Below are 14,666 nucleotides of genomic sequence, written 5' to 3' on the forward strand. Positions count from 1 at the left end.
TGAGGTTAAGCCTCCTTCAAACTTATAAGCAAAATTGAACACGCCCAGCACACACCGCAACTTAACTTTGCTATAAAAATGTTTTATACTTATAAACTTATATTATAAGGAAAAATGGCCGTCTAACATAACGGAAAATGCTGTCCGCAACCTGGCTAATTATGTTGAAACTATTTTAAGAAAATTTAACATGCATGATTGTAAACCTGTTTGTATTCCTAATGATGTTAATAACAAAATTTGCAAAGTTTCAGAAAATAACAAGCGAAAAGAAGCTGAAATTTCTGTCTACCAGAGTGCTGTTGGCAAATTACTGTATGCTACGAGGGCTACTAGACCAGACCTGGCATACGTCATAGGCGTTTTATGCCAATATTGCTCAAATTCCGGTCCAAATCACTGGACAGCCGTAAAGCGTGTTATGAGGTATCTGCGTGGCACCACAGGAGCAACATTGAAGTATTCATCCTCTGGAAACCCGCAAATTATTGGATACTGTGATTCAAACTTTGCTGGATGCCCTGACGATAGGAAATCCACAACGGGATTCACATTTTTACTTGCTGGTGGCGCAGTTACATGGCAAAGCAAAAAGCAACCAACTGTAGCGTGCTCTACAACCGAAGCGGAATATATGGCGCTGGCCCAGGCAACGAAAGAAGCCATATGGTTACGAAGGCTTCTACGAGAATTGCAACTCCCAAACTGCGACGACCCCATCAAAATTTATTGTGATAATAAAGGTGCTATTGACTTGAGTAAGAATAGTGTGTTTCACGCCAGAACCAAACACATTGACATTCAACACCATTTTACCCATGAAGCAGTTGCCCAAAAGGAAATCGTAATTCACAAAATCAACACAGAAGAAATGGTCGCTGATATATTAACAAAATCACTACCGAGAGAAAAACACAACTGGTGTTCACGAGGGTTAGGACTTCAAATTTAAATTATGTTAATTTATATTTTGTAATGTTTTAAATCAGGGGAAGTGTTGAAGCATCTTGTATAACCAGATTTAAAACATTGACGTTATGGTTATAGATATCATAGATGTCGCTTATGTTCGTATTGTAAAATGTACGTTCGTTGATGTTAGCCAAAATGGCTGTATTGTAACTTATATTTTATGTTAAGTGTATCGGACTAAACAAGCATTAAACTTTTATACTTGATAAATACTCTGTTCCAATAGGCATTTCGATGAGAAGTGTAGTAAATTTGGATCATATATCTGTTTCATCTGCATTTGAAAAAGGCATTTTCGCAATACAACTAGCATAAACCTAAATGACACTACATGAAATAAGTCAACCTTTTGTTCACAACAAAAGAACGTTTTGTTTTTCCAAAGCACTCTTCTCAAAAAATTAAAAATTGTATTTTTAGGAAAAATGTGATACTGAACCACCATGTGTGATATATCGTTGTAAAGAGAAAAAAAGACGTAATCTCAAAATGTGAAAATTCAAAATGGCACCCATAAGAAAAACTAAAGTTGCCACGTGTTTCTCCGTCATCTGGAGAGTTATTAAAAACAGGATGCCATATTTGAAATCTCCATTAAAAAGTGTCCGAATAATGTATTAATTAGAAATGTCTACTACGATTAGTTTATCATAAAAAAAAATAAAAACGAAAATCAGAAATTTTTGTTTTTTTTAGATATCTTCAAAACTATTGAAGATATTTGAAATGTCTTTTCAGATTCTTCTTCAGCACGAAAATTGGCAACTTTGCCCCCATTTAACCAACTTTCTATCTCTTAAGATAAGTGAGATCCCCATAGTGGCACTCGAAAAATGGACACCGTGTATACAAATAACCACTTGCTTAAATTAATCAGAGATACAAAATTTACTGGGTTCGTAAACATAAGTGACAAATATTAAAAATAAAACAAATTACACACCTTAAATCCTAACTTGCCCCAACACTATCTAAATTTAGTCTACCCAAAACAAATTTAATGCTCATAAAAAAACTATATAGACGAAAATGTTCAATTATATTGTCATCCAAAATTAAAAGCACCTCCAATCCCTTCCCATTTGTGAAGAATAGCATTCTGAAATCTCTTGCAAAAAGTACATAAATGCATCGTTAATTAGGTGGACCTCCTTCAATCCGGAATGTACCTGAAGGTCCTGGATACAGTAAACTTAGAAAACACTGTAACATCTATCAAGTGTGCGAAATTGATTAAAAAAAACTTGTCTGAATTTGATGCACACATCAAGCAGGGCCACAGACTTCTGATTTCAAGTGTAAGTAATTTCAATTACAACTAAGTCCATTACATTTTTGTAAATGGACAATGGCACAAATTAGAACAAATTGAACTTAACTCAATGGATGCAGAAAGCAAAGTAACCTCAAACACAAAGTGAACCGCTAAAAATCTAACTTGGCAAAGCTAATTCAACACACCATATCCTTCCTATATACAGGGTGAGTTTTTTTTTCATTTTAAGCATTAGGATCTCAGAAACCGTAAGACATAGAGATTCGGATAAATGAGGAAAGAGTTGTTTTAAGAGCTTATTTAAGATATGCTTTTGTTTTTTTAAAAACATCCGCAGTTCACTAGATATGAGCGAAAATAGTAATTATACACCAAGGTAGAGAAGTTGATTTTCTTAGCCGAGCGGTATTATTTCCCGAGACGCTTCGCGTCGAGGGAAATAAGAAGCGAGGCGATGAAAAGTCTTCGCTACCGTGGTTTATATTCACTACTAGCAGATGAACTGTTTTAACACATTAAATATCATTAGAAAACACGATTTTGGCGATTTTAAGTACCTATAATAGGTAGGTACTTTTACAAGAAGGCTGTGACTTTGACATTACATTATTTGTAAGTTGCATTTTGCGTGTTTCGCTAATTTCTGTTAAATAAATACGGATAGTGAATTTTCGTGCACTCCTCCAGACATACGAGAGGCAGCAAAAAGCGTGGCCGCTAACGACCTCTTGCCTGAAAAATCAAAACATTATTACAATAAAATTCATTTAAATTTTAAAGAGTGGTGTCAAACAAAATGTGTTTCACAAGTTAGTGAAAATGTTATGTTGGTGTATTTCGAAGAATATCGCGTACAATAATTGTGTGATTAATTATAATTTTCAAAAGTAAGTTCTTTAAGTTCTGTTCAGTTCAATAAAATCATGTTTACTTCGTTTATCGGTTGCAGGCGGTATAATCGTCCTTAAATTGTCAAAAAGTTCGCTTGTAAACAACATCGTAAACACATTGATATATAAAATGACAAGTGAGTATGTTAGTATGACAAATGAGTAGTGTAATATTTTACCATACCATTAAACAAAACTATTGTTATAACTTTATTAGGAAAAATCCTCTGAGTACTACATTTACCGCAATTGTAGAAACCAAGAAATGGTTCTGTTTCGTATGTTGTGGTCTCAAACCCATATATTTTTTGACGATTTCCACATAATTAATGGAGTCCTGTGGGATGACAATGACACTTAGACCATATAGTACATGGACTGCTAATTGTAACTAAAATATGGTCAAGGACATCGCCTGGGTATGTGAGTTTCAGGGTAAACGAGTCTGTCCGAAGTTGTCCGATGAGACACGATTTGAGACTGTCAACCTATAAATTAACAAACGTCAATTAATTAATCGCCTAGATATCCCAAAAAAAGCAAACTGATTCTTATTTGTGGACGTATAGCAAATAATGAAGAGTATTTAAAGCTTCCTGTACTACGCGGTTACTATAAAGCTGCTCTTTAAACCATCCTAGTGGTGTTTACACGACTTTAGTTTACCCTGAGATTCACATACCCACGACTACAGTGCCCTCTATCCGTGACCATCCATTTTGTATTGAAAGCATAGAGCTAATAGCAGTCCATGTACTATATGGTCTAAGCAATGACAATTCAACTCATGTTGTATAAAAAATCGCATAAGCCGCAGTGCAATTGTCACTTTGACAGCGGCAAAAGTTACCTGCAACTTTTCCAGCGACAAATGCACTAGTGGTTTTTTCACTTATTCATTTTCGAACCAATTTCACATTATCCTTTCCCATATGACTAGTATGCCAAGAGGTTTGTACTTTACCGAGTAAATTTGGGTTGTTAAGGTAATGAAAATCTGTTGCCTTTTAGCAATTGAACTCGAAAAACTGTCAACCTAAAAATGCTCCACCTTCGGTGTCGCATTTTTATTAGTTGACAGTTTTTCTCGTGTAATTGCTAGGCAACAGATTTTCATTACCTTAACAACCCAAATTTACTCGGTAAAATACAAACCTCTTGTGCAATTATAAGTGAAAAATCGAGGTTTAGTAACAATAAGGACATCTTCACTTTTAACATCATTTGCGCCCAAATTGTAAATTTCATCGCATAGTGTAGCCCCAAATAAACCAAAAACGGCTGCTACCTAGGAAAAAGCATTACAAGTCAAGCATATGCGTTAGTTTCTGACATGTTTGTACCTACCTTGCACATGAGAAATTGATCGTCTTTTCCCCAGTCCTGAAAATCGGCATAATATTTTTCATATCGAACTTTCGATTTAAGTTGGAATTAGAGACTTAAAAGCTTCGTTAGCACTTTCTCGTACGTTTTCAGGCAAATGTACAGTACCTACTCATTTTCTAATTAATCAGATGAAAAATTAGGTTTTGTTGATTAGCAACACTCGCAACCATAACAACCAAATTTTAACATAGCAACCGACATCTACGACAACTTTGATGATTACGATAAAAATGTTATTTGATTTAGGAAATTGCCCAAAAGTAAGGGATTGTGCGCCTGCAACCGATAAACTATTGAACAAACCGCTGATGTTAAGGCAATCATAACAGCCTTAGATGTCTTACAATCCTCGCTACGCTCGGATTTTAACCTGACATCTACGGCTGTTATGCTAGCCTTAACATCTTGGTATGTTAATAGCTATAACATAACGTAGAACGCTAGAGTTATTTATTTATTGCCTCTAACTATGGCAACCCAAATGTCAAATTCATTATCTCCTACTATTATAGGAGAGAAATAATCCACGAGGTAGAGAAAAATAAAATCTAGCATCGAATACCAGCCTACTAATTATACGTTGTAATGGTAGTAGTGAATAAACAGATTTAGTGATTTTTCATTTAACTGTTGTAGAATCGTTAGTAGAAATACAAAAATATGCAAAGAACAAAAATTGTAGATTTTTTTCCGCTTAATAATATACATTTATTAATATTTATTCTTCTTTTATAATTTTCGAGTTATAACGCAAACTTACATTTTTTTAAATGGTAATCATAGTTGGCTGTGACATTTTTGAAAAGTGCAATTTTTTCTGTTTACAATGATATAAGGTTCATTGTACTTACTTTGACAAATAAACATGATACAGAACTGTTTGTATTATTAAGAGTAGTAAAAACAGATTTTGCCATGGGAAACATTTTTGTTCTCTTAATTACTGTCTATTATAATATTTAACTTGCAGTTAGTTATGCGGCGGGGCACAGTTATGTTGAAACCAGCATAAATTACGTCGTGTTTCCGAATCTAACCCATCCTATACCTACATATCTTGAAATTCATTTGGTAGAAAATGAAGATAACATTGGCCTGCCCAATTTTCGTCGTAAACGAAAGGTATACCTATCTTACTAGATATTATTTTCCATGGCCAACTCTGTTTACTTACCTCTCAATAATATACGAAAATTACTGCAGGGCGTTTATTTAATAAAGTACATTTAGCAAGCCTTATATCGTTATAAAGAGAAAAATTTATCCTTTTGAAAAATGTCAAAGCCAACTATGACTACCATTTAAAAAAATTAAAGTTTGTATTATACCTCAAAAATTGTAAGTTCTAAAAATAAATTAGTATGTTTATCATTAGTAAAAGATCTTGGAGTTATCTTTGACTCGAAGTTACAATTTTCTGAACATGTCAAATCTGTATGTGCGTCGGCATCTAAAACATTAGGTTTTATTATAAGAAATTCAAAATCTTTTACAGATACACAGGTTTTGTTTCGCCTGTACTTTACGTTAGTGAGACCCAAATTAGAATATTGCGATATAGTTTGGTACCCGCAGTACGATGTGCAAAAACAGCTTATTGAACAAGTACAACGCAGATTCTTGAAGTACTTACGTTTCTTTTAAGCTTGATGGCGCGTATCCTGAAAGAGGCTTTCCACACCAATCTCTCCTATCCCGGTATACTGTCCAGTCGATGGAATGCCGCCGAATTGTGAACAGTGTTAAGTTTTTATTGGGCTTATTGCACAATCTTGTAGACTCTCCTAATCTCCTTGCACACCTAAACTTTTCTGTTCCTCAGCGCAACAGCAGGCTTACACTAACTTTCACTTACCGCACTCCGAGAACTAATATATTGTGTAAAGCCCCTACATTAATCATGTCTCGTAATTTTAATATGGTCTGCCAGGATTGTGATATACAATATACCTCTCTACCGGAAATACTTCGCCAACTCATTACTAAGCTCAATAATTCTTTAAGATAATTATTACATATTATTTTTATTTTTTATTTTATTTTTTCTCTTTCATTACTCCTATTACTTATATCTGTTGTATATCTCTATTGTTCATTTGCACGTTTTAATATAATTTATATATATTTTTGTTTATTTTGCGCAATTTAATCGAATTTAATTCTCTTTCAATGCACTTTTACAAATTTTGTATGTTTATAATATTAATTTACTTAAGTATACTATGTTAGTTACATTATTTTAATTTCACTCTTGTAATTGTAATTGTATTGTTGCTCTATCATTGAATGTTTTCTGTTTGAGCAATAAAGTATTATTATTATTATTATGTCGGTGTTTCTTGTGAGAACTCAGGTCTAGCCTGGTTAACTAATCGCACGGATTAAAATCAAGTAACGATTAGTGTCTGTGTCTGGTGAAGTTATGTAGGGTTCTAAAGAAAAATAAAAATAAAATAAATATTCACACACTCACATTGGAAATCTAGAGGATAGTATGTAATTCATACTTACCAACATAGCTATTAATGGCCCCAATAGTCAACGCTATCAGGAAAGAAGAAAACAAAACAAAAAATATCATTATAATAATTCCTGTAATTTTATTAAATAGAGTTTATTGTGTAAGTGTTTCTTTGGCTTTGCGTTTGGTTGACATACAGTGGGTTTTGATTAACGTTGGTGTGTTTAGTGATAGAGGAGTTTTTGTGTTTTTAATTGATTGTATGGTTTTCCTTTGTTCCTGAGGTCGTATTGTGAGGTGTTTGGTTTTTGGATGGAGAAGTATTGCAGTATTTTGTGAGCCTGTGGTCTGTTAAGGTTTTGCGCTCGTTGTATACGAGTGGGTTGTTGACAATGTGGTGTGTTTCTGTGAAGAAGGAGTTATGTGCTTTTAAGTGTGCATAGGGCGTGTAACTTATTGGGTGGACCTGTCTTTGTAGTGCAAGTTTGCGTTACTTGTATTTGGTGTTTCTTTGTTCTTGAGGTTGTATTTGTGTGGTTAGCTGTGGTTTGGTGGAGATTTGCAAGGTATTTTGTTGAGCTAGTAGTGCTGTCAAGGTTTTTGCGTTTGGGTTGTATTACGGGTGGGTTGTTCTTGAGAAGAAGGAGTATTGCGTTTTTTTACTGTGCTTAGACGTGTAACCTTTATTGGGTGGACTGTCTTTGTAGTGCATGTTGCTGTTACTTGTATTTATGGTGTTTTCTTGTTCTTGAGGTTGTATTTGTTGGTTGCTTGGTTTGGTGGAGATATTACAGTATGTGTGAGCGGTAGTTTCTGTTTAAGGTTTCGCGTTTCGGTTTGAATACGAGTGGGTTGTGATAACGTGGTGTGTTTATGTGAAGAAGGGTTTTTGTGTTTTTTAATTGTATTTATGGTGTTTCTTTGTTCCTGAGGTGTCGTATTTTGAGGTTGTTTGGGGTTTTTGGTGGAGATATTTGCAGTATTTTGTTGAGCTGGTGGTGCTGTTAAGGTTTTTGCGCTTCGGTTGTATTACGAGTGGGTGTGTGACAATGTGGTGTGTTTCTGTGAAGAAGGAGTTATGTGTTTTTTAGGTGCTAGGGCGTGTAACTTTATTTGGTCAGTGGACCTGTGCTTTGTTAGTGAAGTGGCGTACTTGATTGTGGTGTTTCTTTGTTCTTTGACGGTTGTATTTGTGTGGTTGCTTGGGTTTTTTGGTGGAGATATTGCAGTATTTTTGTGAGCTAGTAGTGCTGTCAAGGTTTTGCGTTTTGGGTTTGTATACGAGTGGGTGTTTCTGAGATAAGGAAGTATTGCGTTTTTTAACTGTGCTAGGACGTGTAACTTTATTGGGTGGACCTGTCTTTGTGTGCATGTTGCTGTTACTTGTATTCTGGTGTTTCTTTGTTCTTGAGTTTGTATTTGTTGTGGTTGCTGGGTTTTTGGTGGAGGATATTTACAGTATGTTGTGAGCGTGCGTAAGTTCTGTTAGGTTTTCGCGGTTTCGGTTGAATTGCGAGTGGGTTGTATAACGATGGTGTGTTTATTGTGAAGAAGGAGTTTTGTGTTTTTTAACTGTGCTAGGACGTGTCACTTGTATTGCGGTGGACCTTGTCCTTTGTAGTGCAAGTTGCAGTGTTACTTGTATTTATGCGTTTGTTTGCTTCAGGAAGTTGTGTTTGTGTGGTTGGTTGAGTTAAGGGTGGAAGCATATACAGTATGTTGTGTGTCATGTAGTGAGTCTAAAGTCTAATTATTATTATTATTATTATTATGTTAAGCATTAAAATGTCTAAAACTTTTATTCGTGTCATTTTGTTGTATTTCTAATAATAACGATTCTACAATAGTTAAATGAAAAATCACTAAGTTTTTCGCTCATATCTAGTGAACTGTGGATGTTTTTCAAAAAACAAAAGCATATCTTAAATAAGCTCTTAAAACGACAACTCTTTCCTCATTTAACCGAATCCGTATGTCTTATGGTTTCCGAGATCCCAATGCTTAAAATGAAAAAATATTCACCCTGTATACAGTGATATTCATGTAGCAGTAGACAGTTTCCTATGTCTACTTTTAAATGATAAAAAGGACGCCTAACTTTATTCAACCAAAATAACTACCTACTATTATAAGTATTGTAATCCAATGTTTACTTGTAGAGCATCCTGTATATAATGAAAGTAGTTAAGATCACTTGTTGTGTGGTTAAGATGTACCTTTTTGCTTTGAGATAACGATGTCGGTTTTAGTTTTGTACTTGCATTACAAATAAATAGAGTGTGTTTCGAGGTGTGTTTGCTTATATTCTTGTCTGTCATATCAAAGTAATTAAAGTGCGTAAAGATAATACCTACAACAAATGAAGATCTGCCTGTCATGTCATGTTAATACTTCCGCATTCTAATTTTCGTTTGTCTGCGATGTATTCAACCAAAGAAAAAGTTGATATTTCCAATTGGTATAGTGCCGATAACAGTTAAAGGATATTAAGAGATTTATTTTCTGTGAAGCCAAAGCAACCATTTTCAAATTAATAATTAAAATGACAGCCAGATCTCTATTTGTTTCGAGAAGTTATTTTGGTTGCATAAAATATTAGGCGTCCTTCAGAAGACTTTTTATCATTTGAAAGTAGACATAGAAAATCACGTGCAAATACTTTCGAACGGTGTCACTATATATGTCAACGGTACTGGTCGTTTGAAATTTGTAATCAGCCTCTCTCTCATTGAATTTGACTAACGTAAGACTGTCCTGGTATAATACACGCATTTTAAATTCACAAAACTACGACGAGGTACATTTCACGCACCTGTATTCAAAACTGATAAAAACTACTACTTAACTCACTTTGACTTTAAAATCTGCGCATGCGCCAGTCAAACGTAGACTAAAGTTCTGTGCCTTACCTTCTAGGTCGAAAGCATCACTCGATTGTAATGTGTGGTCAATTCAAAATTACTGAAAGTCAAACGTAGACGCCAGTTTTGTGCGCTGCACTCAAGCCTATAGACGGTTTCTTTTCTGAACCCAAGCAACGCTATTTTTGTATGGCTCTGATTTGATGTTAAATCAGGTATTAGTATAGATCTCCATTAGCATACTTGCAAAAACTGCTTCACCTATGTAGCTATTCTTAAAAAAAAGGTTCTTGATAAAACCTATAATCACTGGTAAAACTAACGCGTTGAAAGTAATCGTGGATTCTTGGCTAATGCCAATTTGTGCGCGTGGGCTTTCATGAATGTGCGAAAGTACTAAAGCGTAGAATAGACAAAGTACCTAGTTCAAATCATGTAATCCCGAGATATAAGACGGCATTATACGGTAGAGAACATTCCAGAAATCTAGATTGACATCGAGGCGCCATGAACAATTAGTCGGCGATAAATAACGAAGGCGGGTAAGACATAATCTTTCTGAGAAATATGACGTATTTGTTAGAGAACATTCTAGAATAGTCAGATGGCTTCGGCAGTGTTCGAGATCATCTAGAAAGAGGGGCGTTTGGTACCAAGTCAAATGCGTTTTTAGTTCAGTTTTAATTTTAAAGCGTAAGTAGTTCGCGCTGTTATAAATTGTGTACCTACCTATACGTGAGTTGCGTCCTATGTGGCTAAAGCTATGCTCATTTTAAATTTCATGCAATTCAGTTCATAACGGAAATGTCAAAAGGGCCTTGCTTATTTTTTTTAACCACCTACAAAATTTCGTCATTATCGGTTCATTTTTTTTCGAGATATTGTGCTATTGGACAGACAGACACTGCAAAATCATAGTCGTTAGGAGCTCGATAATAAAGGAGCGCAAAGGGTAGACCACACCTAACAATGTGCGGTTAACCATAAGCATAAGGTACACCGCTGAAATAGGACTAAGAAAAAGGTTACGCGAAGTTCTTAGGTGAAATCTGCATAGACCTCCAGGCGCCATGAAAGATGAGTCATCGGCGATAAAGAACAAAAGCGTATAAAAGCCATAAATCAGATACAATTAAGGAATTTGTATTGACTTTCTTCAATATCAGTTTCTTTGCTAATTTCTGAATTCGAAAAGTTCAGTGCAACCATCTCAAGTTGCAGTTGAAACTTTAGGCGTTACCACTTTTTTCACCATCCTTCTTACTCATTGTATTAACCAACATAACTAATATAATATTTTTAATTGCTAATTTTTCAAGAATGTTACAATTTTGCTTACCCTCTTAATCGTTAATTCCACAAATAAACAAACTTACAAACTACATAGATATTTTAAAAATAAAAGTATGAAACTACCTCAATTTTGATTCTCGCTCTGTTTCTTACTCTTTTTCTTCTTCTTCTTGGGCGGTTCATCTGAATTCTGAGTTTCCTCTGCAACAGATCCATTGGTGGCATTTGATACATGATTCGATTCCGATTTACGCTTCTTCTTTTTCTTCTTTTCCGTTTTCGTAGCCAACTGAACTTCTTCTAAGGCTTCTTTCATAACATCAATATTTTTTTTAGGAATATCTCCAGTCTCGTAAAATTTAAGCCGATCTTCCACTTGCTGCTTGAGTTTATTTCCGAAAATGTTCGTGGGTTGCTCGGCAAAGCAATCGATTCTTGAAGCGATTGAACATTTGTTCGCCAAATATCGGGAAATTCTACCTTTATTTTTAACTGCCGCCCGTCCAATGAATGTCGAATGAAATAGAAGTCCGTACTTTGGGGTGTTGCCTCGGGTTTTTAAAGCTCTAAACAAAGCTTTCTCAGCTCCCAAAATTTGTACAGTTGAAGACGGATACTTGGCAAGGTTTGTCAAAGAGCCCGCTCGTGCTATTAATCTTGCCCCAACAAGATCTCCGATTAAGGTGGCTAGATTAGGAGCAATATCGCCCATCTTTGTTTTTAAATATTCAGAAAGTTGTTTGCGGTAATCAGCCAATGCAATAACACGACTAGCAAACATTTCAATGTTAATCATATCGATGGGACTGATTTCCATGCCCATGCTTGATCGTGATGCGTCTAATATGGCTTGTGCTTTGGATGAATCCATAACAATCTCCTCCAATCCTTCCACAGAATCTTGTGTGAGGTCTTTACGATTCTTGATAAACTTGCACAATTGAGCGAACATATAATTTTCTGGAACAATTTTTACCAATTCTGGAAAGTGATAGGAGTACCACTCTCTTATTCTCATCGCAAACGTGTTAATATCCTTATCCAGCTGATCAAGTAATGCAATCGATTGAATGATCATGTTGTCAACCCTGTTCACGTTGAACTTCACTTTCGCACGAGAATAGGAATGACCCAAGCCAAGCTGTGCAACTGCGGAACTTTTCGAAGTAAAACCCTTTACAAGGTTAGGAAAATGATGCCGAATACCTCGGAGAATTTCAGGAACCGCACCCACATGGTTACATTGAATGCCTAAAGACTCGGTGATGGCAGCCCCAAGCTTAGGGTCGAAGACGCCCAAACAAACTTTTTCTTTCTTACCACTTTTAGGTACCGTAATATCTATGAAGTGCATTAAATCTTCTGGAAGGAGACCTTCTGATATAGCGTTGATACTTTCGAGTGCAGTGACGGCACTTTTAAACGGAGAAAACCCCACCAGCTTCACGACGCTGTTAAATCTTGATAAGTCACTAATTGACGCTTCCACCTGCGGTAACAGCATTCCAATTTCTTCGAACTCTTTAACTTTGAATATGCCATAGCCAGCGGCATGCTCGAAGAGCACATATAACTGGGTCTAAAAAAAGTGGGGTTAAATCAATCAAACAAATGTTCTCGAGTTATTTTACGAGTAAGTCGTATGTTACAAACTTTCACTTTTTAAACATATACGACCATATCTATGTTGTAATAGTGCTTACCATTATAATTTATTTAAAAATTTGTAATAATTATTTAAACAAAACATGTGGAATTAAAAACACTACAAGTTCCCATATACGCATGCCCAGAAAGTTATCGGTTATCTACACTAAAGAAGGATTTACACTATAACTACTATACAGGGTACGTTCGGCATTGAGATCGGAGTATATAAAGTGCACTTTTTCATAACTAAGGAATTAGGCCGGGCGCTAAAGGGTTTGAGCATGCATTGAAAGTCTAACGCAGTTTGACTTTTGATTATTGTTGGGAGCATATAGTAGATGCAAAAAATCGATGTCGTCGCATTTCCGCGGTGGGCATAACATGAGGGGGAGGGGGCAAAGTCGCGCGCGTGGCGATTTACTTTATCGCTTCTAACTCAAAGACGGTAATAGTTAGAGCACTGCTTGAAGCGGATATTTACAGCTACTTATATTACCTACAAAAAAGGCCCTAAGGATAAAAGTCGTACCTCTAACCGTTTTGTTACAAATAAATTATTTTTGAATATATCTAAATTCGATCATAAATCATATTTAATGCACATTTCTTATATGTGTAAGATAAATTTAATAATGTATGTTATTAGATAAATATTTTATACAGTTACAGTTATTCACCACGTACTTGGGCACCCAGTCACAAATCTTTCTCGCCTTCGCTCTCTTCGTCAGACTCTTTAGTTTGTAATGGGTTTCTGCATTTACCAACACATTTGCAATAAGAACAACAAGAAGAATTATTTGATAAACAGTTACATGTTTTTTTGGAGCAGTTTTTGCATTTGCAGGGCTGAACTGCTTCCAGATTTGCATAACATCAATGCTGGCGAGCATGGCTTGAGTATCAATTTTACCCTTTACGTTCATAAATTGTTCGGAATACGCCAGGTGTAGATACATAAAAAATTGATGAATCATCACTCTGAAGATCACCAAAATTAATACCCGATGGATATGCAGACATTTAATATTGGAACTAATTCGAGGGGACATTACCAAAACATTATGTGAGAAGTAATTTCTGCATTACTTAAACATGTTTAGTGATCGGTCAATCTTTTGAAGATTTAAATTTAATTCCTACATTATGCCAATTAAAATATGATGACAATACTTATGTACTTTTATAATTACTCTTATAACATATAAACGACACTATTAAAATTCTCTTACAGATTCAAGAAATATGTGGCAAATATGATTTTCAGTGTATTTGGATATATTCTGAAATAATTTATTTGTAACGAAACGGTTAGAAGTACGACTTTTATCCTTAGGACATTTTTTGTAGCCAATATAAGTAGCTGTAAATAGCCGCTTCATGTATTGCTCTAACTATTACAGTCTTTGAGTTAGAAGCGATAAAGTGAATCGCCACGCGCGCGACTTTGCCCCCTCCCCCTCATGTTATGCCCACCGCGGAAATGCGACGACATCGATATTTTTTATCTACTATATGCCCTCAACAATAATCAAAAGTCAAAATGCGTTAAACTTCCAGTGCATGCTCAATACCTATATTAGCGCCTGGACTAAGTAGCCTTACGTTTGAGCTACCGGTTAGTTGCATCAGCACGTACTCTCTGTGAGTTTTGAGTGCATTTGTTTGTGTAAAAAGTGAAAACTTGGGGTAGTCTTGAATGTTTTCTCATCAGTGTTAGTAGCTAATCGGACCAATCTATCTCTTTTTTTGATCTATTGCGGAATCCAGAAGCGTTTCTTTTTGTATCGTAAAAACCTAAATTCCAAGAGTCAGAGGGCCGAAGTAGGTGCGTGACTGAATAGATGATCAGCCACTATTGGCTCCAACTTCGA

General features: G+C 35.5%; 2 protein-coding genes across 2 annotated transcripts; one reads left to right on the forward strand and one right to left on the reverse strand.

The window, feature by feature from the left end:
* Positions 1-190: 190 nt before the first annotated feature.
* LOC116182574 (secreted RxLR effector protein 161-like) lies at positions 191-952 on the forward strand. Its single transcript, XM_031503109.1, has one exon. It carries the CDS (start codon positions 191-193, stop codon positions 950-952), a length of 762 nt encoding a protein of 253 aa, XP_031358969.1.
* A 10,179-nt stretch (positions 953-11,131) lies between these two features.
* On the reverse strand, positions 11,132-12,944 carry LOC116182575 (nucleolar protein 56-like). The gene is made up of 2 exons (XM_031503110.1): positions 12,846-12,944; positions 11,132-12,721 (listed from the first exon to the last, which is right to left on the reverse strand). Exons 1-2 carry the CDS (start codon positions 12,846-12,848, stop codon positions 11,267-11,269), a joined length of 1,458 nt encoding a protein of 485 aa, XP_031358970.1. The 5' UTR covers positions 12,849-12,944; the 3' UTR covers positions 11,132-11,266.
* Positions 12,945-14,666: the final 1,722 nt, after the last annotated feature.

Source organism: Photinus pyralis, unplaced genomic scaffold (genome assembly GCF_008802855.1).
Source record: "Photinus pyralis isolate 1611_PpyrPB1 unplaced genomic scaffold, Ppyr1.3 Ppyr1.4_unclustered_Scaffold5997, whole genome shotgun sequence".
Taxonomy (NCBI): Eukaryota; Metazoa; Arthropoda; class Insecta; order Coleoptera; family Lampyridae; genus Photinus; species Photinus pyralis.